We start from the raw sequence: 25,119 nt of genomic DNA on the forward strand, positions 1-25,119 counted from the left end.
TCCTGAAAGTGCAACACAAATAAAAGATCTATTAGCCATAGCTTTTATATAATTCCACTGAGGATAGTGATAAAGCAAAAATATTTAAGGTTTCTTGTTATGCAATTCCTAATAAATATAGTCCCTGAAATAAGGAAACAAATAATAGAAAAGGCATATGAGACTAATATTATATTAAAAGTATTAGAGCTATTTTCTAGATGATAATTTATCTGAATTAATAATATGATTTTAAGATTCATCTCATGGTTGTATGCTGATCTTGTGTTCAGACTGTGGTAGTTAACAATATATGGATCCAGGTTATGATGTAATTTAGCTATTTGAACTGTTTCATCTTTCTATTTTTATTTTTTTTCCTTTATTTTGAACTGAGCAGTTGACTGGTGCATTACCTCTCTAGAATACAAAACACATTCTAGAGAGGAGTGTATAAATACATGAAATTTCAAGAGGGAAATCTAAAATCATAGGCACTCTGCAGTCAAGAAAAGACTTCACATAATTCAAAGGTTGTATTTTTGTCCTTCACTGAAAGACGTATCTCTGTTCTGAAGAACACTCAAGAACATGATTGACATAAAGCACTTCTTAAACATAATAATGTGCTTAAATACTGCCATGTATAAAATTTATTTAAGTATATATATGTAAGTGCTTTTCAGAACCAAGGCTTTAGGTTTATTGCTTTGTGGCATCTTACACCTACACAGCCAGAGCTAATATAAATTGGTGTTAGAAGCTAAACTCTCAGAAAATTTTCCCAGATATTTACAATAAAACAGACAACTGAAAGAAAAATAATCTTGTGACATTGACGTGGTGGTTGCTGAAGCTTTTAGCATCTACAGGATTTTGATATTTTATAGGATTCTAATATAATTACTATCTTTGACTTTAAAATATGGAGACATCCTTTGTAATAGTGCAGTAAAAATGTGTATTATGTGTAAAATACTGTATCAGTCATCATAATGATATCTTAATGATAAGGTCCTTAGATTGGGAGGGTAATTTTCATAGTCACTACATTAGATTAATGTATTACTGATAATTAGCAGTATTACAACAGTAAGGCTTATTCACTGAAGTACTTTTATTTTCTCTTCCTGATGTGAAGCAAGGGAATGGACAAAGGTTCTGTCTTCACATTAGACATTTGTGTTCTTTAATAATTTTTTTGCCATTTCATTATCACTTGGAGTTTTTATGTGGGCTATGATTGCTCTACTGGTCTCTCCTCCTTTCAAGTCTATAACATTCAGGTAGTGTAACAAATAATGGATGTTTATACTTCATTTTGCTTTTTATTTTCCTTCCAGGTGCTGGATTAAATAATGGCCAGTGGCATTCTGTATCCTTCTCTGCTAAAAGGAATCGTATCAGTGTAATAGTGGACAATGATGTGATGTCGTCTTCTCATGCCTCCATACCTCTGCAGATTTATTCAGGAGATGCTTTCTACTTTGGAGGTGAAATACGTTATTTATGCTGGCAATATCCCACAGTTAAACATCAATTTTTCCTGACATATCTAATCAAATGGCAACAATTATTTGCCTTGCCTCAAGTCTTCTTTGCCTAGCTTGGATATCTCTCAAAGGATCTGATTTTCAGGTGCTGCTATGATGTTTTTGAGTTTGTGCTTCCTTAAAATTTCGTAATGTTGGGTAGAATAAATTATCCCCCTAAATGCTCAGTCACTTTTTAGAACACCATTTTTTGGTATCATGCTCTTATGATTGAATATAGACTGTCTGACAATCAGACAGACACAGAAAGGTCTCTCTTGTTGCACCCTTACTGTGTTGCTAAACCAATTCTTTGTGAGAATCTTCCACTGGGATGACTTCAAGTTTTCACCTTAAGTATATGCTTACTTGTGTAAATATCTTCTTTGTATGATACACACCTTTAATTTTTTTATTACTTTTTATCACAATGACACAATTGTGTTACATTTGGAGGAAATAGCTTGTGCCTAAAAACTATGTTTAGGTACCTTAATTTCCTTAGCAATATTGACAATTATCTGTCACCAAGTGATTTTGTCATTAGTCACATTTATTTACTGGTAGAGTTGAGCAGGCTGTTATGCCTAAATCAGTTGGGAATGGACTACATAGTAACAATGTTAAACAGCATCTGAATGCATTATTCAACACTAGCCTAATGATTCATCTCTTAGTAACTTAGGAATTCATGACTGAACTTTCTATTAACTATTGTCATATTTCTGAGAAAATTGAAACACGCATACAAATCCCTAAATAAGTGTGGTCCAAGTCATTGTCCACAAGCCAGTTCTCTTGAAACAACACATTGTAAATAAATTCATGCTCACCAGCAAATTATAAATATAGGAACAGCTATATGATCATCCATGTGACTATTCACAAATGGCATCTAATCTTCTCTACTAAAGATGTACTTTGACCTGGCTGATAATCAGAGAAAGATATGGAATATTGACCTTAAATAGCCAGAGAACTGTTGGTTATTTTTGCCCCATGTTGCTTCAGGTTCTCACATCTCTGATTAGGTGATTTGCACCTTTGCAGGGTTGATGGCACAGGAGGCATGTGGGCAGTTCCAAAAAGCAGCATATCCAGTTAAGTTGTACAAGGGCATTTCTATTTATCTTTTGGGGGGAAAGGGGGCAAATTAATTCCAAGAACACTGAAAGTAGAACTGCATATCCACCCCTCAGCTTCTCTGATTTCAGCTTTGTAGGTGAAATCAGAAGCGTGGGCACGTCATACAAGCTTGGGGAAAATTAGTAGAAGGTTTCTGAGTTTAGAAAATTGTTTATTAAAATTTTATGTCATATACCACTGTCAAAATGCAGACAATGCATTTTGACTTTCTTTCAAAGCTTATATGAATATTTACCATGTTTCTATATGCTTGTTGTTAAAACATGAATATCAGCCTTCCAGGAGAGGTGTCCTGGGGATGTGGTGTTAGTTTTCTCATTTTAGTGAATACAAAGTATGCAAGAAATGTGTATGCTTAGCTGGGAAAATGTGTAATAAACTTGAAAATACTTTAGCATTATGTCAGCACAATTTCTAGTCATGCTGTCATCAAGGATATACTACCTCTCACAGTTTTTGGAATAATAACTCCTTGCAACTATAAAGGCAAACAGACATTATTTAATATTGCAATAAGTACATAGGGTAAACTTCATTGTTAAAGGATTTCTTCCTATCTTTAATATCTGCCCCACAATTATAAGGAATTTACTTATTTAATTTCAGTTTTAGTTCATTTTCTACTGTATACTTCTTAAAAACATATCTTTACTATTTATGTTGTTGTACACTCCTTTGAATAGATTTGCTAGTTTCCACTGTCATTGTGCTTTCTTGTATAGTAAACCTCTGCACTGGTTTTACAGGACTTCAGAAAGTACCCATTAGCTCTGTGGAACAGAGAAGTGTCTTAAAAGTCACTGCTTCCTAACATCATGTAACAAGAAGGTCTTTAAACCAGAATGCAGTATTGCTTGACTAAAATCAAAGAACAGCCCTTGCACATCATTCCAGAAGCAATATTACCATTTGGAAGAAAACAAAAGGGAAAAAACCTTTAGGCATATTTTATCATGCAGTGTTCATCTGTGTCTGGGAAAAAACTGCTCAATGAACATGGTTTAAATCAAATCAGGATCAATTTATTGAATTATTAACAATGTTTAATTAATTGGCAATCAGTGAATGAACAAAGCATTTCAGGATCAGTAACACAATAGACAAATCACAATATTAAATACTTTCAGAATTCATATTCACAGGTTACGTATGACACCCAGACATTGTCTAGTCCACCACTCTGTTCTAAACAAGTCTGATGAGATCAGAATATACAGGGTTGTGACCACCCAAACCTTGAACAGCTCCAAGGAAGGAAATCTCATAACTCCTCTGGGAAAACTGTTCTCATAGTAACTACCCTTATGACAAAAACACTTATTGCTAAAGTCTGTTCAGAATTTGCCGTTTTTTTACTTTTGTCCTTTGCCTCTCATCCAGTGCACTTCTGGAAAAAGCCTGGATGCATCTTCTCTGTATCGTCTTATCAGATGGCTTTATCTTCTCCTCTTAAGACTGAACAGGCCCAGCTATCTCAGCCTCTCCTCATAAACCCTGTGCATTCATCTCCCTGACCATCTTGGAGGCCTCTGCTGGACTCACTCCACGATGTGGATGCCTTTTTTGTACTGAGGAGTCCAGAACTACAGCAATCCAGATGTGGTCTCACAAGTACCACATGGAGGGAAGGACCACTTCCCTAGATCTGCTGACCGTGCTTTTGATAATACAGCCCAGAATGTCATTGGTCTTCTGTGCTGCAAGGGCACATTCCTGGCCCATGGTCCACCTGTTGGCCACAGGACCCCTGGCCTTTCTCTGTGGATCTAGGCTGTTATCCTCCAGCTTAGGTAGTTGCATGCACTAGTTCCATCTCATATTAAAGGCCTTGAACTTGTTCTTACTGAACTTCATGGCATTCCTCTCAGCTTATTTCTCCAGCCTGCCTAGGTCCCTCTGAGTTTCAGCACTGCCCTCCAACATTTGATCCCTGCCTCCAGACTTGCTGAAAGTGCATTCTGTCCCATCATCCAGGTCATTAATTAAGACATTAAACAGCATAGCTCTCCATACTGATCTCTGAAGGACTGTCTGTTCGTTGATCATCAGCTTGACTTTACATCATCAATTGTCTGCTTATCCCACCCATATTTCATCAATCTCGTGATAGGGAGACTATAGAAAAATGTTAGGGGCTTTGCTAAAGTCAGGGTATGCAATGCTCACTGCCCTCCCTTTGTCCACAGTGCCCATCACCTCAGCAAAGAAGCTTAGTCAGGCATGATTTAGTATTGAAGCTAAAGTTACCCAATTATCTTCTTGTCCTTCACATGTTTAGGAATGGTTTCTAAGAGGATTTGCTCCATGAACTTGCCAGGGACTGTGGTAAGGCTGACAGACATCTAGTTTCCTGTGCCTCCTTTCTTGCCTTTCTTGAAGAAGGGTGTAAAATCTGCCTTTTCCAGTCATCAAAAAGCTCACCAAATTGCCAAGACCTTTTGAGGATTAAAATGATAATGGCTTCACAATAACAACGGTAATTGTTGCAATGACATTGGCCAGCTCCTGCAGCACTCTCAGGTGCCCCTTGGACTCTTTCTTCCTTTACTGTGGGTACTGCTTCCTTTCTTCATACTCTGTTAGAACATGGGAAGCCTAAGCATTAGTTTTACCAGTGAAGCCTGAAGAAAAGAAGCCTTGCACAAATCAGTTTTCCCAAGACCCTTGTCACGAGGTCCCCTGCCCCATGCAGTGGTCCACCCATAATCTCCTTAGCCTTCCTTTTGCTACAGTTGTAGCCATAGAAACCTTTTGTTGCACTTGACCTTCCTTGATAGTTTTAATTCTAACTGAGGTCTGGATTTCCTAACTGCATTCCTAGACACGCATTCCCTTCCAAATTACATGTGCCTGCTTCCATCTTTTGTGTACTTTCCTTTTGTATTTGCACTCACTTAGGAGCTCCATGCTTATGTTTGCAGGCCTTCTGCCACACTTTCTTAACTAATTGCTGTAGACTTTTCTTATGCTCCAAGGAGCAGCTTTTTGTTGGAAAACATCCAGCCTGTTTTCTCTCCAAAGCAGTTTCCGACGGGGTCCTCAAAACAGGTCCTGAGCAGACCAAACTGGCTCTTCTGAAGTCTAGCGTTGCAATTCTACTTTTTTTCTTGCTCTCTTCTGTGTGGATCATAAACTCTACAGCCTCATGTTTCCTATAACCAGGACTGTCCTTGACCTTCACATTTTCAAGCATTTTTTTGTTGTCTACAAATAGCGGGTCCAACAGATCATCTCTCCTAGGTGAGTCATTGATGACCTACATCAAGAAATTTTCTTCAGTACTTTCCGTAATCTTCTGGACAGCTTGATAAATTAAAAACACTGTACTTAGTTACTAATTTTTGTCTTATTTCACTTCAGTTGTAACTTAAAACTTGTCCAAATCATGTGCACATTGTATTGTAACTTAACTTTTTGTGACCAAGATCAGTCAGTCAATTCGTTCACATCTTTATTCCATTCATTGCTTTGGAACTGCTGCTTGAGTTATCTTTTACCCAAATTTTTAGTGATGCTTTTGCATATGCTTTAAAAACAGTAAGACTGCACAGAAGTCTTTCTTTACAGTTGCACCATCATGTCTAATCAGAAGAACTTCTGGCTAAAGTTTTCCACACATGAAGTTTGCAATACCTGGAGATTATAAAACTTCAGACTACTTTTGGAATATATAAGTTTTTCAATAAAATATTTTTTTCAGCTCCAGGTCTTATGCTTCTTTCAGGCTGCCCTAGCAGTGGAAACATTTCTCAATGTAATACCTCGTTTGGTGGCTTTCAAGGATGCATGCGACTCATTTCCATTGGTAATAAAGCAGTGGATATGATCTCAGTTCAGCAAAATGTTTTTGGCAATTTCAGTGACCTTCAAATAGATTTATGTGGCATTATAGACAGGTAAGAAAATAACATTTACTCATTTATTTATTTGTTCAAATGTTTTGTTTCCAATACCAACTTGATGATAAAGAACAGAACGCTTACAACATGGCATGCTATTTCTTTTGTAAGAATTCAAAAGGCTGGAATAAATGCAGTATACACAGCACAGCAATTAGATTTCCATGCACTGCAAATAAAATTAAAGTAACTGGTGTTAAAAGTATTTGACATTTCCTACAAATTTTAAATATCTTACATTCTTTTCAAGTAAATCTACAGACACAAATCCCCTCCTGTGACATGTAGTCCCATTCACCACTTGAAATGCTAGGTTCTTTACAAGTTATTGCTTCTTCCTATATTCTACCCATCCAGAAACATTAGATAGTATTCATCATAGTGAGTGAGCAATCTTTTTTAGTCTATGGTCAGAACTCGTAACTTGCTATAGGTGGTATTAGCATCTATCTAAAACAGAGTAACTAGTTGAAGTGCCTCCCTCTGCAGGGAGGAAAGACTGTATACCTTCCCTGAAATAGATCAAAATCCTTGACAGAAAGATGCTACTGGAGTTCAGTGTGAAGAAGGCAGAGGATGAGCCAAAAGGGGTGTTGTAGAACAGCAGAGGCTTTTGAGAAGAGAGGGAGCAGACACACAAACAGGCAATGGAAGGACAAGTTTTCTGCTGTAGACTAATGAGAGTGCAGTCACAGGCATCTGTGCAAAGTCTGTTTAAATGCAGAAATGGTTGTCTTGGGCCAAGCTGAAAGGCTGTACTGAAACGACACAACAGGCAGGGGAAAGATGTGCTTGTAAACACTTGTCCCACCCCTCTAAATTCGTAGTCCTCAGAAGTTGTCTTTTGATCTAAAAAAATCCGGCCTTTGAATTGTAAGATCTTCTAAAATTCCTGTCTTTGGGGAAAACAGTATAGGCAGAGATCTGCTTCAAGACCATGGCCAATTTCCGATTCAGTCACACAGACATATTTCTGTGACCTGTTTTCCATTCATAGAGATAACATGGTGTAAAACTATCCAGGTTATTATGTTGAAGAAAGCCACAATGCCTTGTAGATCAAAGACAAAATTAATACTAGTTCTTTATCTAATTTTTCATAAAGGTTTATGGAGAGAAACCTCCAAAAGCTGAAAAAATCTGCCTAGAATACGATCCTTTCAATTAGGTTTTAATGTATATTCTCACTAATCTTTCTACGTCTATCATGTTTTAAGAAAATATACAGCTGAACATATACCATTCTTTGCGCTAATCTACCCCTTACTGAGTTAATCCTGACTTTGAAGTAGGCAGTAAGTGTGATAGACATATGACAAAACAGAGTTTGGCCTCAGTCGAAACTTTACCATATAACTTTTTAGGGATTTGTATTTGGGGTGCAGCATAAATAATAAATGCAATTTATTTTTCTGTTCGTGTTTCTTATTTCTTTTATGTTTCTGTTTAGCTTTCTCTCATCCTACACCTTTTGACCCATTTTCTCACTCTTCAACCTTCTCTCACCTTCTTCTCACCTTCCTCTCCTCTCTGACAGACCTCATGACACTTTCTTCCAGTTTCCAAGGCACTGTATCACTGCTGTTTTTTCAACTCTGGAATCAAACTTCATTTCCATTACACTCTGCTTTTTTTTGCTTGTAGTGAAGAGACGAAATCAGGAACAGAATAAGGTCAAAAGAATGCAATGTGATAATCTGCATATTCTTCAGTCAAACACATTATAGGAGATCTAAGCAAGATTATGAGTGGAAAACATCACCAAATTGGCTCATAATGTAATTGATGCCAATTTCTGTCTTTGATTTACCATGGATTTTCAATGTATATTGTAAGTGGGGACCTCTGAAAATGCTCATCGCAGAACTGTGGTATAGGAATCATCTCTTCCTCCATGAATGCAAAGCTGTTCTATCTAAATTTTTAAAGGAAGATGATACATTTTTACATGTAATGATTCCAGTTCTTTTCAGTTTTTGAATGGCCATTGTATGTAAGTTTGTACATGTGGGTTTTTAAAAAGAAGTTTGTGTGTAGAAATATAAGTAACTCTGTGAATCTCAGTATATAGAAGTCCAGCATTATTCACAGTATTACAAATGCCATAACGTTTGTCTCTTATTCAGTGCAAGTTCAGTTTATTGAGAACTACACCCCTACCCTTTTGATTACTCTTTTGTTGTTTGTATCATCTTGTGCACCATATTGTTTGAGAAAAAAAATTTTCTTCCTACAATGATTTATACATGTCTTTGGCTGCCCTAGGCTAAACTAAGCATTTTTGCTGCTGTGCTCCTGATGGTAGATATCCTGCCTACAGCTGAGGGAAAGAAACTGCTTCTTTGTCTTGGAGTCTTTATGGAAATCTTTGCATCTCCAGTTCCAAATAGTGAAGCATGACCCAAATTCTGGACTTATTGGTGACTTTTGTAGTATAAACAATGAACCACTAAATGTAATAATTTTACAAATTTAAAGTGCATGAACACAAATAAAAATTACTGTTTGCATCATGATTTGGATTTATATGCAATAGTAAATAAACCAAAAAGGATGACTCCATTCTTTAGCTCATATATAGATATATATACAAATTTAACATGTATAACATATTCTTTATTTTATCAGATTTACAGTCCTCATTGACAGATGTTTGGTTGATCATTCATTTATTCATTGGGATGTAATATATTAACTTGTTTTTCTTTCTAAATAATAAAAAAATCCCTACCATTTTCCTATTTTCTGTTTTCCCTGTTCCATAAACTTTCCCGTTCCTCCTCCTGTGCTTAAATTATTGACTCTTTCCAGTCATTGCCCCTTTCCAGTTCATGCTCCTTCAGTTAGCCTATTCATTGTATAATATCTTTATATTGTTCTATTGCTCATACACCTACTGGGCATGCAAATAATTCTTTTCATATATTTATCCTTAATATCTTTTCTCGTAGCTCCTTTATCAATATATGTTGGTTTAGTAACTACTATTTATACATAAACTATTGACAAAACAACTTTAAAGGACACAGTGTCATCCTAAATGTCTTCCAAAGTTAGCACATTTAGTCTCTGAGGAGAAAGTACCAGATGAATCTGTCATAATTACATGAAGTCCTACACAGAAACATACACTTGCCTACCAGGAGTTATTGCCTTTGGTGTCCTGGAAGCAGTATGTTGTACAAAAACCAGAAGAAATGGTTTTATGTGTAGAAAATATGCACTGGCAGTGGGATAGGTTTGAAATATTTTTTTTCACTTTTTTTTTTTTAATAAATTGAAGAATGAAAAAAGAAAATTTATTCTTTTCAAAATATATTTTAGCCATAGTTTGGAATCATGATAAGCGGATAGTGCACAAGAAATGTATTTAGCAGGCAATTGGCAAATGAAGTTCTAATTTTTCCATACTTTATCAAAAGTATATTCACATTCTGGATGAGTGTTCTCCTTTGAATATTAGCTTATAATTATTATTAGCCTGCTTCCTTGGTTTTAAATCATATATCATTTTCAGATGTCATACACTTAAAAGCATATTAACAAGTAATAGATGGCAAATGCTTGATCAGCTGTTTTTTTCTTCTGGTTTAAGCAGACATGGTGATGAATCCAAAAATTATCTTTTACAGATGAAGTATAAGAAATACTTTTTCTAATATTAGAAATATTTTTGTTAGAAGATTACTTTCCTCAGAGAAAGCACTGTTCTAAATCTTTCTTTGAGTAAGGTCACAGCGTGTAACATAGTTATAGCTTCACTTTGATGCAGCTAGTAGCTACTTTCTATTATACATTCTGAAACAGAGAGAAGATGTAAAATTTACGGTTAAAAGATTTAAATTATACTCTAAATTCTTTTCACTTTTACTAAAGTTGGTTCAAGTGTCATCAATTTCATCTAAGCTTTTCATAGTGTGAACACTATTAGGAAGATTAATTAACATGGGCCAGAAGTCAATACAAGTAAAGACCATGTAAGTCACTTGCAATTTTGTGATAATGATGTCTTTTTCAAAATGGAAGAAGAGAAGAAGTAGTATGACTGAAATACACGCAAGCAGAGCAGCTGTCGGAGGATGCACTGAAAGTCCTGAATGACAGTTATGTTAGAGGACATGTACATTTGTAATAACTGATGAGTAGTCATTCCTGTAGGAAATAAAATTAAGTGTTTATCCTAAGAATTATGACTACGCACATTTATACAATTCCTTCAAATGAAGTCTTTAATATCAAGGTAATTGTAAGCCCAGTGCTTAAAGTTCATTTTTACGTTCCAAATCAGAGCTCATTGAGACATTCGGTGAGTGAGATAATAGATACAAGATCAGCTCCTTTACTGGCAAAAATGTCATTTATTTCCTTGAAAATAGTCTACCTATATCACTTTACTTACTTTACCTACACTTTACTTGCTATGTCTTTTTTTTTACTTCTTCTTCTTCCCCTTCTCTGAAAACCTCTGCTTATTCTTGTTTATAAATATGAAAGGAAGATAAACTACTTTGAGAATCAGGAGGAGTGAATGTACAAAGACCCTGAATTATTCATAGGGTAGATGTCCGAACTGCTGGACTTTCTACAATTCTAGTTTAATAGTATTCTAAGATTTCTTGAATGAATTAAAAGGTATTTTAAGATCCTATGAATATTAATCAGCCTGCTTTCTTTTTTTTTCTGTGGTTAATGTCAACAATAAAGCCTTTTTATACTTTCTGAGCCGTATCACATACTCATGTATATATACATACACTCACTGCAATAAGAATGTTAACTGATAAGTAAAGTGAAACGCTAGCAAATGATTGGTTAAAGTGTGCCACTCTATTTCAATATATTTTCATTTGTGTTTATAAAAAATATTGCAATATTTTATAATCAGGTATAGCGCTGCAGCCTTAACCTTTAAGCAGTTACAGGTAAATTTTCTTAGCAATTGACCCTTGTAAATCCAGAAGAAAGTCACCAAAATTCTTCAAGTTTCTACTCATATCACCAGACAGAAAACTGGTGTTACTGGTAGTTACATCTTGTGGTGGAACTGTCATACTAGATATTTTATTCTTTCTAGAATAGGAAGTAACCATGATTTTAGAATAAGAAATATCTCTCAGGTACTATGGTTAGTTTTGTTATGTAATTTAAAAAAAAACACAACTTTTATTTTTAGAATAATAGAAAGAAATCTGTTATGATGCTTCTTTTTGTGACACATCTTGTTGAAGAAATTCTATTAGTTGCAAAACTTGCAAGTGAATTATCAGCACGTAAATCTTTCATTGATTTATAAACCTGTATTGAATTGCAGATACTTGAATGGTAATAAGAAACAATTATGCATCTGACACTTACTTCTGTTCTCACAGGCTTCTTGCATAATTAATATATTTGTTATAGGCAGTAGGAATAGTGGGGAAGACGAAGGAAAATTCTCTTAATTTTCTAGTAATTATACTGATTTCCTCCCCAATGAGATTTCCTTCATGTTATGTTTCTTTTCCGTGATTTTGCATCCCTTGATAAGTGACATGTAAATGAACAGAAAATAGAGTGAAAATGCTCTTTGTTGGTTTTATTATTAGGTGTTTGCCTAATTACTGTGAACATGGTGGTGAATGCTCACAGTCCTGGAACAGCTTCTATTGCAACTGTGCCAGTACTGGTTACAAGGGAGCTACTTGCCACTATCGTAAGTCTAAAATGTTTTCTGGCTATGTTTTCATTTGTGACTGAATTTTTTCATCACAAAAATATATATTTGTATTGATCTTTAACATTAGAAGATTTTTCAGTCATGTAAATATTCATAAATTGGCTCAAGTAAAAGCCTTGAGAATTCAAAATATGTAGCAGCAAAAACTCATTCTAAAGTTTATCCATTTCTGTTTCACATTTTTTCATAATTTACATGAGATGGTCAGTAATATCCTCTTCCGTCCATATAATTCCACTTCCTGAATCAGCAAATCAGTTAGAAATGTATTTAATTCATCTTTATTCATCACAACAATTAATAATAATTTTTTTCTGAGACAATGGAACTACATTCATGTGTAAAGGTAGTCACATGCTAAGCCCTAAACATGTGTTTATGTAGTTCACTGAATCAGGGATTAGATTAGGAGAAATTTAAAAAAAAATAATTGAAAGTAATAACCAATTTCACAGGAGATGCTCTACATTTGTACTGTTCTAAACAAGTTCTAGAGAGCAGAACAAATCATTATTCTGGCCTACATTATATATGTTTAACAACTAGAAATCCTTATGAAACTTTACAGATAATTTAAAAAAATTCCAGTGGTTAGATAAATAATTCTGTCCTTATAATTGCCCTTATAAAATCTGTACAATCCTTGGCAGATTTTATGAAAAGAATGTACGTCTACACACGTGGTATTTTTGAGAAATCACTCATTTTAGAAGACCCTATTAAATCTCACTCTTACAGAGTCAACAACAACATTGACTTTTCCTGTGGTGCCTTAATTGTAAAGAACACAATGGCATAAATAATGATTTTATGAAAATGTGTGTAACGAAGAAACGATGCCAATAGTACAGATGCTTTTGAATACCACAGTGTGTAGTTTAAAACTACGACAAGCCCAAAATGAAGATGAAGGTGATTTGACTCATTACAATTTGAAAAATCATATGTTGAATCAACTGATGATGTCTATGAGGACAGATGGAGGCCATGATTTCCTAATTATTAGGAGTCCATGAGAAATGTAATAATAAGATAGATATTGAATTCTTATTCATTGTCAAAAACACATATAAAAGCCTTCTGGGCTGTTTGTTTGTGATTAATAAAATGCTGTATCTGTGGACATAAAATGGAAGACTCTTAGTAGTTGATTTTAGTGATTTTAATAACGATTTCAAATCAAGAACCTAGGATAATTTTTGGTCATGTTATCACACTTCTGCGTAATTTCAAAAGAAAAAAATGCCCCTTGTATTCTCAAAGAAAGATTCTTTTTTGTTATAAGCCTAGAAATAAGTTACTGATATCAAAATATTAGTGTGCAAACTACCATGTTCATATAACAGTTAATGAATAATCAAATCTCTTCTGTCACGGTTAAATTTAACTAAGACTATTTACTGCATTTGAAAATTCCATTTGAAAATTACATAAATTGTGCATTCTGAATGTTCTGTAGAGTAAGAAATCTGAATGAATTGTTTATCTTTTTGATAGCTGTAGCCATATAGTGTCTGTAATCATCAGGCAAAAAATATAGAGGTCACACTCTTCCAAAAACTAGCTTCTATTTTTTTAAAAAGCACCTCTTTTGGATTACTGTAGTAGTACTTTATAGCTTTTTAAAAAAATTAAATGAACTGAATTTATATAGAACAATATCTTCTAGACTGTTAATAATTATTATGGAGTTATGTTTTTATTTGTATAGCACTCATAACTATTATTCTTCTGAATCTAACAACTCTTTCTTTTTGGTGGAGTGTTTTCAAGTTTTGATAATAACTGATCAAGCACACTGCCTAATGTTGAAAAGAAAGACCAGAAGAGTATGACTGCTTGATAGCAATATAATGGTTAAAGGAGAAGTGAGGCTAGTGTGGTTCCTGTCTGTTTAAGTACAGAGGTGGACTCATAAGTGCCTTTTCTTAGGTTTTTAATCTTAAAGAAATCATCACAGCCTTTTCTTTAGGCCTTGACTGATATAAAGGACACTTGACATGGGACCGAGGAGCTGTCATTTTGTCTTTGATTATTTAGTTATTTTAGTGCAGTGTCTGACAAGTCATTTGTCCTTCTATAAAAAGGGAAGAAAATAAGAAGTGTGAAAGCCAAAAATTGCCAGGAGACAATCAGAACACCTAGAGACACTGCTTACCTTCTGTTGTATGTAATAATAACAACAACAACAAAAATCTGATTTTGTTGAGGTTTCAATGTCTATTTCTTCAAAATCTGTCATTCCCATTACTTGGCAGTTTTTACAACCATTTCATGGCTTCCTCCCTCAAGTTTCCAGCTTGAAATATGGAAGAAAAAGCTTGAAAATTCCCCTCATGATCTCCCCAATAAATAAACCCAAATGCCCTTTACAAATTCAAATGAAAGTATAGTTTTGATTATGTGATTTCTTCTTTATTCTTTCACAGGGAACACAGACAACTTCTTTTCCCCATTGACAGGCTCCACACACTTTTATTTTTAATTCCCTGAATTAAAAAAATGTGAAATTGTACCATAACATTTGTGATTGACAGAATGTGTTCTTTTACAGCCATCTATGAGCAATCATGTGAAGCCTATAAGCACAGAGGAAACGCTTCAGGCTTTTACAATATTGATTCAGATGGAAGTGGCCCCTTGAGACCATTTCTTGTATACTGTAATATGACAGGTGAGGTGATAAACTTCCTTAACTCACAGGTGTGTCTGTATGTGTGCTCATTATATTGGAACATGAGTTATCAAGTAAGAAGTCTCTGTAGCTTGTAAGTTTATTGTATACATGCACAACAAAATGAAGGTGACTCCTTAGCTCAGAACATTGGGCAAAGAATTAGCCAGAGAAATTAGAATAACAACAGGATTCAGGCTGTGAAGCTAACACTGCATTCCTGTTGTGCTTTGCGTTAATGGGACTTGTGTTCCTTATGGAGACAAGGTCATAGTAGTTCATTTTTGGGGAGCCGATTTGTTTTCATTTAAGTTACAACCCCTTGAGGAAGTTCAAGGAAATGAGAAATAAGTTATGTTTTATGAGAAAATTACTGATTTTTCCCCCGTAGCCTTCTGAAAAACTGCAATTCAGAACTGGACTTTGTTGTGAGGAATATAGACATTAAGCTTCATTTTTCAAGCTGCAAGTAGGTATTTTGGAGAATGCAAATGCAACCAGTGGGACTCTCACAGCCTCATTTTCAGACGCCCTGCCTCCTCTTCTGCACACAGTTCTTTGAATCTGTTATATCACTGCAAAGTTTTAAATATCAAAATTTGTCGTTAGTATGGTTTTTAACTAATGAGTTGATGCTCTCTGTGTATGTGTATTGGTACCTGATCTTTCAATGAAGCTTACATTTAAATGGCTTTTTGAAAATTAGTATTGTTTTATTTGTGGCTGTTTCCTCTTCTTTGTACTCATCTTCTATTTATTTGAATTATTTTCTAGACAAAATGATGGAAACACTGTTCTTTTGTGTGACAAGAATATATTTTTACACAGTTATAACTGTCTGAAAAACTATATGAAAAAGTTATAGTTTAATTTGGTTTACGTATGTTTTAAGTGTTGACAACTTGACTTAGAAACCTTATCACAAGCTCTTTATGTTGATTTGTAAACAATTAGTGGGCACGTCTATTTCTTGAGAAACTGCCAGGACTCCGTCTGCCAGTGGCATTTGTTGATTTTCACAGTGATCTAAAGAATACTTATTATACGTACTGAAATGATAGAATTCTCATCATCTCAATTAGTCTGTGCAATTTAACTAGTCTCACCATAACAGCTCCTGATTTTGACTTCTACAGTGAACTGTGCTAGCTCACAGTGGGCAAAAGTCAGGTTGGCATAGGCCCTTAAAAAGAAATATCCTAGTGTCCTATTAGATTAAAAGAGACCAAAGAATCATGGCAGAAAGATGACAATTTTTTAAAGTGGATATAACCCTCCAAGGTACAGTGTACTGTCTGATTTATCCTTGTGTTTCCATGAACAGCTGTTACTGTTTTCCTCAGTCACCTCTTGCTCACCACACTAAGCAAACCATATTGATCAGTTCTTTGTCTCAAGATGCAACCTGACAGGATGAATCTTCTGTATTTGTGTTGTTCCCAATTTCCTCATGACTGGTATTCCCTGTTCCCACCAGAGGCAGGGAAGGCAGATGCCTGCATTTTTCACAGCACTGCCTTGTCTTTGACATTCATGGGGATCTCTTGTCAGGCAGCTGGGAGGGAGGTGCCTTTCCCTGGTTTTATTCTTGGACATCAGTTTCAGAATGAAAAGCCTACAGTCCGTGCTGCCAGTTAAGATGACCAAACTTTGCAGTGACCTGCTTTTCTTTTTCTTTGTAAATTTGGGAGTGTCACAGTGAGTCTGATAGCCGACCTTTGTCTTAATTTTTATGTTCAGCATAGCCTTTAGATGTATTTGTGCCTGTGTGTATGTGCACATACAAAAAGAAATCTAAGTTTGCTATATTTCAAGCCATCTTTTTTTACTTTTATTATTTGACAAAAAATTGCTAAACAATGATAGAAAATTTGCATAGACTCCTTTTAATATATTTTTTTACTTTAGGTTTTCTGATGAATACTTGTCCTGTAAGTGACCATGAGTTCTTTCCTCTCTACTAATATCTTATAACATCAGCCATGTGTGGCCTGTAGGAAGCTAATGAAATAAAAATACAGCTCTGTTAAATACTCAGCAATACTATTATTAGAACTTCAGAAATATTATCATCAATATTATAAGTTAGAAAAAATAATATTTCTCGTATCTACCCAAGTTACATTGGCCATTGCAATACAAGAATAAAGTGAACATGAATCTAAACGTGACCTGACTGAGCCAGACCAGCTTTAACTGGGAGCCTGCTCACCCCTACCTTGTAGCGAATTTTAGTCATGGCGGTCACACTGTTACAGGCTTTACAAGCAGAAGCTGAAACGGAATAAGTTTAGTACTTCTGTATTCATAGGTGAGGGGGCTTGGCAAAAGTACAAAACAGCAGAATCACATGAGCCTTAATCAGCCACCAATAACAGGACAATTTATATTTTGAAGAACATGGAGGGACTAATCTCTACTCCCAATCAGAGTGTGTGATGTTAGATTTCCTTGTACTCAAACTATAGGACAGAGTGACCAATGCGTTCCTGTGCTATGTTGCCAGCCAGTTGCACCCTTCCTGTGTCTCAATGTACAGGACAATTATTTCTCTAATCTCAAAATATGTCATACTTAGCCTATGGCCTTTGGTAGCTTTTAAGCAATGCCTTCATGTAAGCATTGTAACATCAGTTTTAGTTCTTGATCTGTGTAGTTTTGCATTGTACTTTTTAGAATTAAAAATGCTTTCCACAATTGCTGTAGGAAGTTAAAAGAAGACTTTCAATGAAAGAATATTAGTGAAATATCAGTGTAACTGGCTGGAAAGCTATTGAACTGCTGTGTTGCTTAGTGTAAGCAACATGGCTCCAAGTTGGAGGAAGTCTGTCTCACACAAGACTACACGTCTTAGCACATACCTTTTATAAACGTACAATATATTGTTTATTATTTAACCATTTGAATTGTATGTATATTTACATGCAAGTCATTTCTGCTCTTTTGTTACGAGAGCATTATTTTGGAACATATTTTTCTAGAAATTATGTTTGGAGTACTGAATACCTACTAGTGATTCACTGAAAAAAAAATCTTTCAGACACAGTCCAATTGCTTCTGGAATAAATATTTTGGCAATATTTTGCATGTCCCCAGTTTACATGAATCATAAGGCCTGTCTACGCAATGCAATGAAGTACGCAGCAGCCTTACTCAGCCGTATCTGAGATAAAAGTCAACTAGAGAGTAGTATGTGTTTTTTATGGAAACGCAGCTCTCAGTTCTGAACTAGTACTTCATCATGTTACAGTACTGAGTCAAGTGGGCATACCATAATGGTTACCATAAATTAATATTATGTCAGGTGTTTGGAAGCAACTTTCTATTGAACTTTGAAAGCTGAGATTCTTAGTCCTTCGCTAAATACGGGTTTTGAATAGTACTTCAAATAATGACTACAATTTGACTTTAGATGGCTAGAATAACTCACCATCATGTAATCTGATTTTTATAGTAAATACAGTATTTGCAAGCTACTTTTGCTTCTTTGTAATAGAAAAAGGCCATAGGCCACTTACTCACATAGAATAAATTAGTTCAAATTATAGTGATATATGTAATGTAGCTAGAATCTAGGATAGAATGTAATGTTATTTTATAAAAAAGAAAAAAAGCTGGGAAAAGTAAAAATAATAAGTTTTATTTCTTTCTATACTTTCATTTCAATTTCCCAAGTAAATTATATCTTATTTCAGAGACAATTATTTGGGTTTTGTCACTTACTATTTCCTTATTCAACAATCAGAGCAAGCTGAATACCTGCTACACTCATGGTATAATAATCTAATTATAAATAGAAACAATGATTAATTGTTTTCATTTTTGCTTAGTGATTTATGTCTCTGTATCAAACATGCCCAAAAGCACTTTTTGTGATCAAAGAAGTCACCTAAAAGTTTGGTTGATTTCCTTGTACGTTCTCTTTCCGTTACCAACTTATGCAACTGCTTCTTATTCTTTATTACTTTTCACATGTGTTTTGAAAGATACAACATGGACAATTATACAGCATAACAACACCAACCTAACCAGAGTCAAAAGTGCTAATCGAGAGAACCCACACACTGTGTTTTTCAAGTACTCTGCTAGCCTAGACCAGCTTCAGGCTACAATTAACCGTGCAGAGCACTGTGAACAGGAGCTTGCTTACCACTGCAAAAAGTCAAGGCTTTTAGATAAGCAAGGTAAGTAAAGCAGACAATCTTATTATGTTGCATAGTGCATTTTATTTTACTGGCTACTAAAGGTATCTGTTTCTACCAAGGTTATGGCATTTTGCTTCTATGGAGTTTGAAATACTTCAAATATCTAGTACTCAGATTCCTGTAAGTTGCCAAGAGATATTTGAACTAGAAAAACACAAGTGTCAGTTTATAATGATCTTCATTCACAGAATTAAGTGTTCTTAAAGTTAATTTCTCTCATAAATCTTTTAAATTAACAGATATTATTATTAACAGAGCTCCTGCTTTTCTGCCTTCCAGGGATTTTTAAATCTTAATGAAGGAATTACTGGGAAAATATCTCCTTAAAAAAGAGAAATTAATGCATAGATATCAGCAGAGGTTTATCACTGAATGTTTTTGAACACTTAATGAGCATATTGTGAGTGCTTGACAAAAAACATTGATAACATTAAATTTCCAATGTCCAATATAATCATTCACTAAAAAGAAGCAATAGTTAAAATGCGGATTATTGGAAAACATATATTTTTTGAAAAGAAAAATGGACATCATCTGATGTACTTAAAGAAAAATTAAGATATGTAGTCTACTTAAATCTTAGCTCTTACTGACACAGGGCTGCCAACAAACTTTACCAAGAAAATCCATTCTAAGTACTACAAATAATCTGGACGTAAAAATCTCATTGTTCACTATATTTTGAAAAACTAAGAGAAATTGTTTGATTTATCTACCAGAAATTCTTAAACTGTTCAAACTGATTTCTTGGCATTCTTTCATATTAAGCAGGGAGCAGGCCTCTGAGTGCAACAGTTTCTGCTTCTGCCTCTAAACTTTTTCCTTACGTATTCTTTCTTCTTAATTATGTCATGGACATGGCTGGACTTCTTAAACTAGAATTCACTCATGGCAGAATATCTGCTTGAAAACATCCCCACAGCATTAAAGATGAGCCTACTGCTTAACACGTCCCACTGATCTTCCCTTTTACCTATGGACACCAAATTAGAGTTATGTTTGGTGTTCAAAAGCCTGGTTTACACCAAGCAGAGGGTTTCAAGATTTTGCTCTGTAGGTATTTCATTTCTTTTGACTGTTAACTGTCACATAAACTAAGTGAAAACCAAAAAAAAAAAAAAACCACAAAACCCCACCTTCTCAACTCACCAGTTACAACTGAGTGATCAATCTGGAAACCACGACAAAATTTAGGTCAGAGAAGAGCGGGAAAGACCTAGGCAAGCAGGACTCACTTTTTTTTTTTTTTTTTTTTTTTTTTTGTGGTCCAAAGATGTTGCACAGGAATGCAAGTTTTTCTAGAAAGATGAGAGATCAATTATGCTAAGCCACCTAAAATTTACAGTTTTCAATGGTAGGAGTAAATAGGCACGGGAAAGTTATTTGACAGTTCTACAGATTTTCTAAAATCATTCTTTCTTTAAACACTACCACAGACTGTACCAAATGCAACCTACCATTTCTCTGAAGAGTGGGCTTTAGTCTGTTCTAAAAGAGAGACTTCTGAGTTAAGAGAAAGCTAGGACCTAGTGGTGGTCAGTCTTGGCTTCTGCATTGAGGCCACTTGAAAAAGGCAACGCTGACTTTTGTGATATAGGGATGAAATAACAACACTTACTAAAGACATTTAGGGTTTGTGTTTCCTCCTCTGTTTGAAAGCAGCCAGAGCCACATTTTTGTAACTGTTAACAGGGTGTATTAACTTCACCTTACGTTTTCTAGCATTCTAATTTTAATCACTTCCTTAAAATAAAATTCAAATTTCTACATTACAGGATTTAGACCTGCCCTTTTTTGATTCAAGGGTAGCGACCATTGTGGATGACTTAATAAGGACGGATCCCTACATTCAGTCATATAACAGTAAAACCAGATACAGCTCCTGGGTGAAGAAGCAGATGCCACTTTGTAGATACAGGTTGCTCTGTGCTTTTGAAGGGCTAGGTGTCACCTACAAGGAGAAGGAAAAAGTGGTTTGTTTTTTTTAAATGTATGTGTTGGTACTTTTTTCAGGGGACTCAGTGATCAGTGCACATAGAATATCCACTGAAACAGATGTTTTCAGCATCTGAACTCTATTGGCAGTAAACAGTATGAGTTTGCAGTCTTAGAATCACAAATCATGAGTGGTTGATGTTGGAAGGGATTTCTAGAGGTCATCTGGTCTAACATCCTTGCTCAAGCAGGGCCATCTAGAGTTGGTTGCCCAGGACCATGTCCAGACAGCTTTTGAACAACTCCAAAGATGGAGACTCCAAAATCTCTCTGGGCAGCCTGTACCAGTGCTTAGTCACCCTTACAATAAAAAAGAGTTTCCTGATGTTCAGGAAGAACATCCCATGTTTTTGGGCAGTTTGTACCCACTGCCTCTTGGCCTGTCACTGGGCACCACTGGAAAGAGTCTGCCTCAGTTGTCTTTACGCCCTTCCTTCAGGTAATTATATACACTGGGAAGACCCCCCCCTCAACTTTCTGTTTCCAAACTTAACAGTTCCTGCTCTCCCAGCCTTTCCTAACTGGAGAGATGCTTCAGTCCCTTAATCATATCTGTGGCCTTACTTTTGACTCTCTCCAGTATTTCTATCTTTCTTTTTTAATGGGAGCCCAGAACTGGACACAATTTTCCGGGTGTAGCCTCATGTGTGCTGAATGGAGGGGAAGGATCACCTCCCTCAACCTGCTGGCAACACCTCAATCTCCTAATGCAACCCAGCATAACAGTAGTCTTCATTGCAGCAAGGGCACATTGCTGGCTCATGTTTAACCTTGTGTCCCCACCAGGACCCCTAGACCCACTTCTACCAAACTGCTTTCCAGCTCAGTGGCCCACAGCATATATTGCTGCCTGTTCTTCCGCAGGTTCAGGTCTTAGCAATTCCCCCTGTTGAACTTTATGAGGTTCCCATCAGCCCATTATCTGCAGCCTGTCAAAGTTCTTCTGGATAGCAGCATGGCCCTCTGGAGTATCAGCCACTCCTTGCAAAATCTTGGTACATATAGCCATCCAACATGTTTGATAAGTGGTCAAAGATTAAGGTCAGATTTACATAGTGATCGCTGTAGTGTCTGTAGCTATAGAAGGCCTGAATGAATCACCTTGAAATTGTGTAGACCAGATATCTAGCTCAGCACAGCACTGTAATGCGGAGCTACTTAGAGAATTAGCCATGTCAGTACTGCTTTCTCAAATACATCTGTACAGTCTTAGAAGCAGTCAAGCCATCTACTGTTAAATAAAAGTGGCAATGCATAGATAAGCCCTAGTTAAAATTGGGATGCACCTAAACTGAAAACAGTCAATGTATTCTGAATATATACTAAAATATGTTCGGTCTGGTAAATATTTTTAGTCTTTGAAAACAACAAAATGTAAGCCCTGGGCTTTCAAATATCTTCCAATTTATCATCTTTTTCTTTCTACAAATATAAATTTAGAACTTCCTGATACCATGGAAATGGAGAATTCTAGTATCTTTTGAAAATGTTAAGGTCAAGCCACCCCATTAAATACTTCTTTCTGTTATCTCTTGGATATCAGGGAGCTGGGAAAAAGAAGAGGAATTAGGGATCCTCTCTTGTTTTCATGTCTTTTTTCTTCAGGATATATCTTTCCATTGAAAACTATGGAGAGAAAACAGAACATATTACTTGTTCTCTCTGAAGAGTAGTAAATTCAGATTTAAAACTATTACCAAAAAATATAGTTCTATGGTTTTGAGAGCTTCGGAAATATATTTCTCACCTATTTTTATATGAAATACATAATTTCCAGCTTGCTCCAGCAAGTATGCATTCTAACTTTTAGTGTCTCATTTTGACATAGTACCATAAACTTTAGAAGTTTTGTTAGAAATTTTTGTCAGGAAGTTGCAATTATAAGTGTGAATTATAGTTAAATTATATAGGATGCTCAGCCCCTTTAGAAGAGCTCAGAGTGTGAAATAAGAATTGTCTTTGAAATACAAATGCTTTAAAATTTTGAGGGAAGTTTAGGAAGTTAAAGTGACGTAATTTGAAATTTTGGACTTGCTTAGTTGTTATTTCATTTATTCGGCATCTGAAGATAGTCTTCACCAAGTTTTCCTGTTTAAAATCACCTTTACCTTTTTTTGATATTTTGCTGATTTTTATGGATATTTCTTTGAATGATTTTATGGTCAGAATTACAAAACAAAAATAAAAACCAGTCAATCACTCATAGCTAACAACTGAAGCATACCTGACATTGAAATAAAATTCAAATAACATTATACTAAAATATGTTTGTTTAGTTTCATTTCAGAATTTGAAATGCAAATAGGTGCATTATCAAATTGCCTGAACATTGTAATCCCTCACACTTCTGCTATCTATAATCTCTACTAGCTACACCTGACAAATACAAAATTTGATGATGGTCACATGAAATATTTTTTCGAACATGCAGTCCACATAATAATTCTTAACTGACTGTATTTTAAGAATACACTATATTCAATCAGCCTTGATAGTATTTGCAAATGACATCATTAAAGAAGTCACCTATTAATACATTTATGTGATAACTATGAAGAAATCTGTAGCCGTTTCAATTAATATCTTTATTTTGCTTAGAGAAAACTTTCTGCCTGAGCAGGGATAACAAGCTGGGCTAATCACAATGAACTTGCACCATTTCAATAAACACTCTCTCCTCACCCTTCTGTATGAACAAATAACTGAGATCAGCTTTTAAACATACCCCAGTGTCCCCAGCAAAAGACGGAATATTAATTCATGACTATAATATAAAGCTAAGGCATAATGTTGAAACAGCAGAAATATTCTGCTTTTTACAGTCTTGGTTGTTGGAGGCTTTTTAAAGTGTTGTCTGATAAATTATTTATAAACTTTCTCTAGGTTTTCTTCCTCCTGTGATGGCCTGCAAACACAAACACTGATAGTGGACATTGATGGCATTATGCAAGTTTGACTTTTTCAGAAAATACACTGGTTTTTGGCCTGCTGGGCTGACAGTTGTGTGGTAATGAATGCAGTCAGTATGTTCACAATCTGAGAGATTGTCAGGGCAACAGAGGTCTTATCTAACAGTGAGGTTTAATAAGCAGTGGCAGTTATAAATAAAGTTGAGACTAGGATAAATTCCAGCTTCTTCATGGGGGCCTGCTGCTGAAAACTTGGAACTCCAACAACAAAAAGAAGCACATCTATAAGAAACTCTATAATTTAACAGTACTTGATTTCTTCTCATGCCTTGACTTTCGTGGACCCTTCATCCTTCTCATTTGAGATGGTTTATCTTTATGCTTCATATCTTTTAGTTATTATCTGTTTTGAATATATTTTCTGTTGCTGTTCTTGCTTGGCAGCATCTTTAAGCTCAATATACAGTACTGTAACATTAAGGAAACATCTGGTTTTACTGTTTTTCTACAAACAATGCTGACTGGATGCACCACACAGAGATGTAATAGTCCTGGGAAGCCTCATTTCTGCTCACCACATACATGAACTTGCTTATGGCAGAACCATTAACACGATTTCTGCTGTCTCCGAGTGTATAAATTCTGAGTCTGCTGCCTGTGACCTAACAACCGTCTTTGGGCATTTCTGATTAACACCACTATTCAGATGCTAAATGTTTGTCACAGGTATGGGTAGTAGTACTCTATAGTACTCCTGGTAGCAGGATGAGACCATGTCTGCATAGCTTTTCTGTAACTCTTCTCATTCTATTACTGGTAGCTCCATGATCTGAAATTGATATATAAGAAGGGAATATAAGCTACCTTGATTTTTAGGGTGGTGGTATCTCCTTTTTCATGGACCATTTTAAAATGAATTATATAAATGGGCTACTTAAGATAAATGATTCTAATATCTTGGCTGGCTGAGTTCTGGCCTGCGAGTTCTCTTTTCTACTAATGCAAGAAAAAACCTGTGTCAATCATTTAATAGCTGATAATGAAGTATTAAAATGAATCATTAC

The 25,119-nt window shown here is 35.3% G+C and overlaps 1 protein-coding gene across 4 annotated transcripts in view; it reads left to right on the forward strand.

The window, feature by feature from the left end:
• Positions 1-25,119, forward strand: part of CNTNAP4 (contactin associated protein family member 4) — a 242,550-nt gene that overhangs the window by 177,013 nt on the left and 40,418 nt on the right. For all 4 annotated transcript variants that reach the window (XR_010069045.1, XM_063319940.1, XM_063319943.1 and 1 more), the window contains exons 9-13: positions 1,323-1,472; positions 6,382-6,553; positions 12,142-12,248; positions 14,827-14,946; positions 18,933-19,130. Coding sequence is in view for 3 of the 4 variants with exons in the window: in XM_063319940.1 (XP_063176010.1) it covers positions 1,323-1,472; positions 6,382-6,553; positions 12,142-12,248; positions 14,827-14,946; positions 18,933-19,130 (747 nt within the window). In the remaining variant the exon portion in view is untranslated. The remainder of the gene's footprint in view (positions 1-1,322; positions 1,473-6,381; positions 6,554-12,141; positions 12,249-14,826; positions 14,947-18,932; positions 19,131-25,119) is intronic.

This window comes from Chroicocephalus ridibundus, chromosome Z (genome assembly GCF_963924245.1).
Source record: "Chroicocephalus ridibundus chromosome Z, bChrRid1.1, whole genome shotgun sequence".
Lineage (NCBI taxonomy): Eukaryota > Metazoa > Chordata > Aves > Charadriiformes > Laridae > Chroicocephalus > Chroicocephalus ridibundus.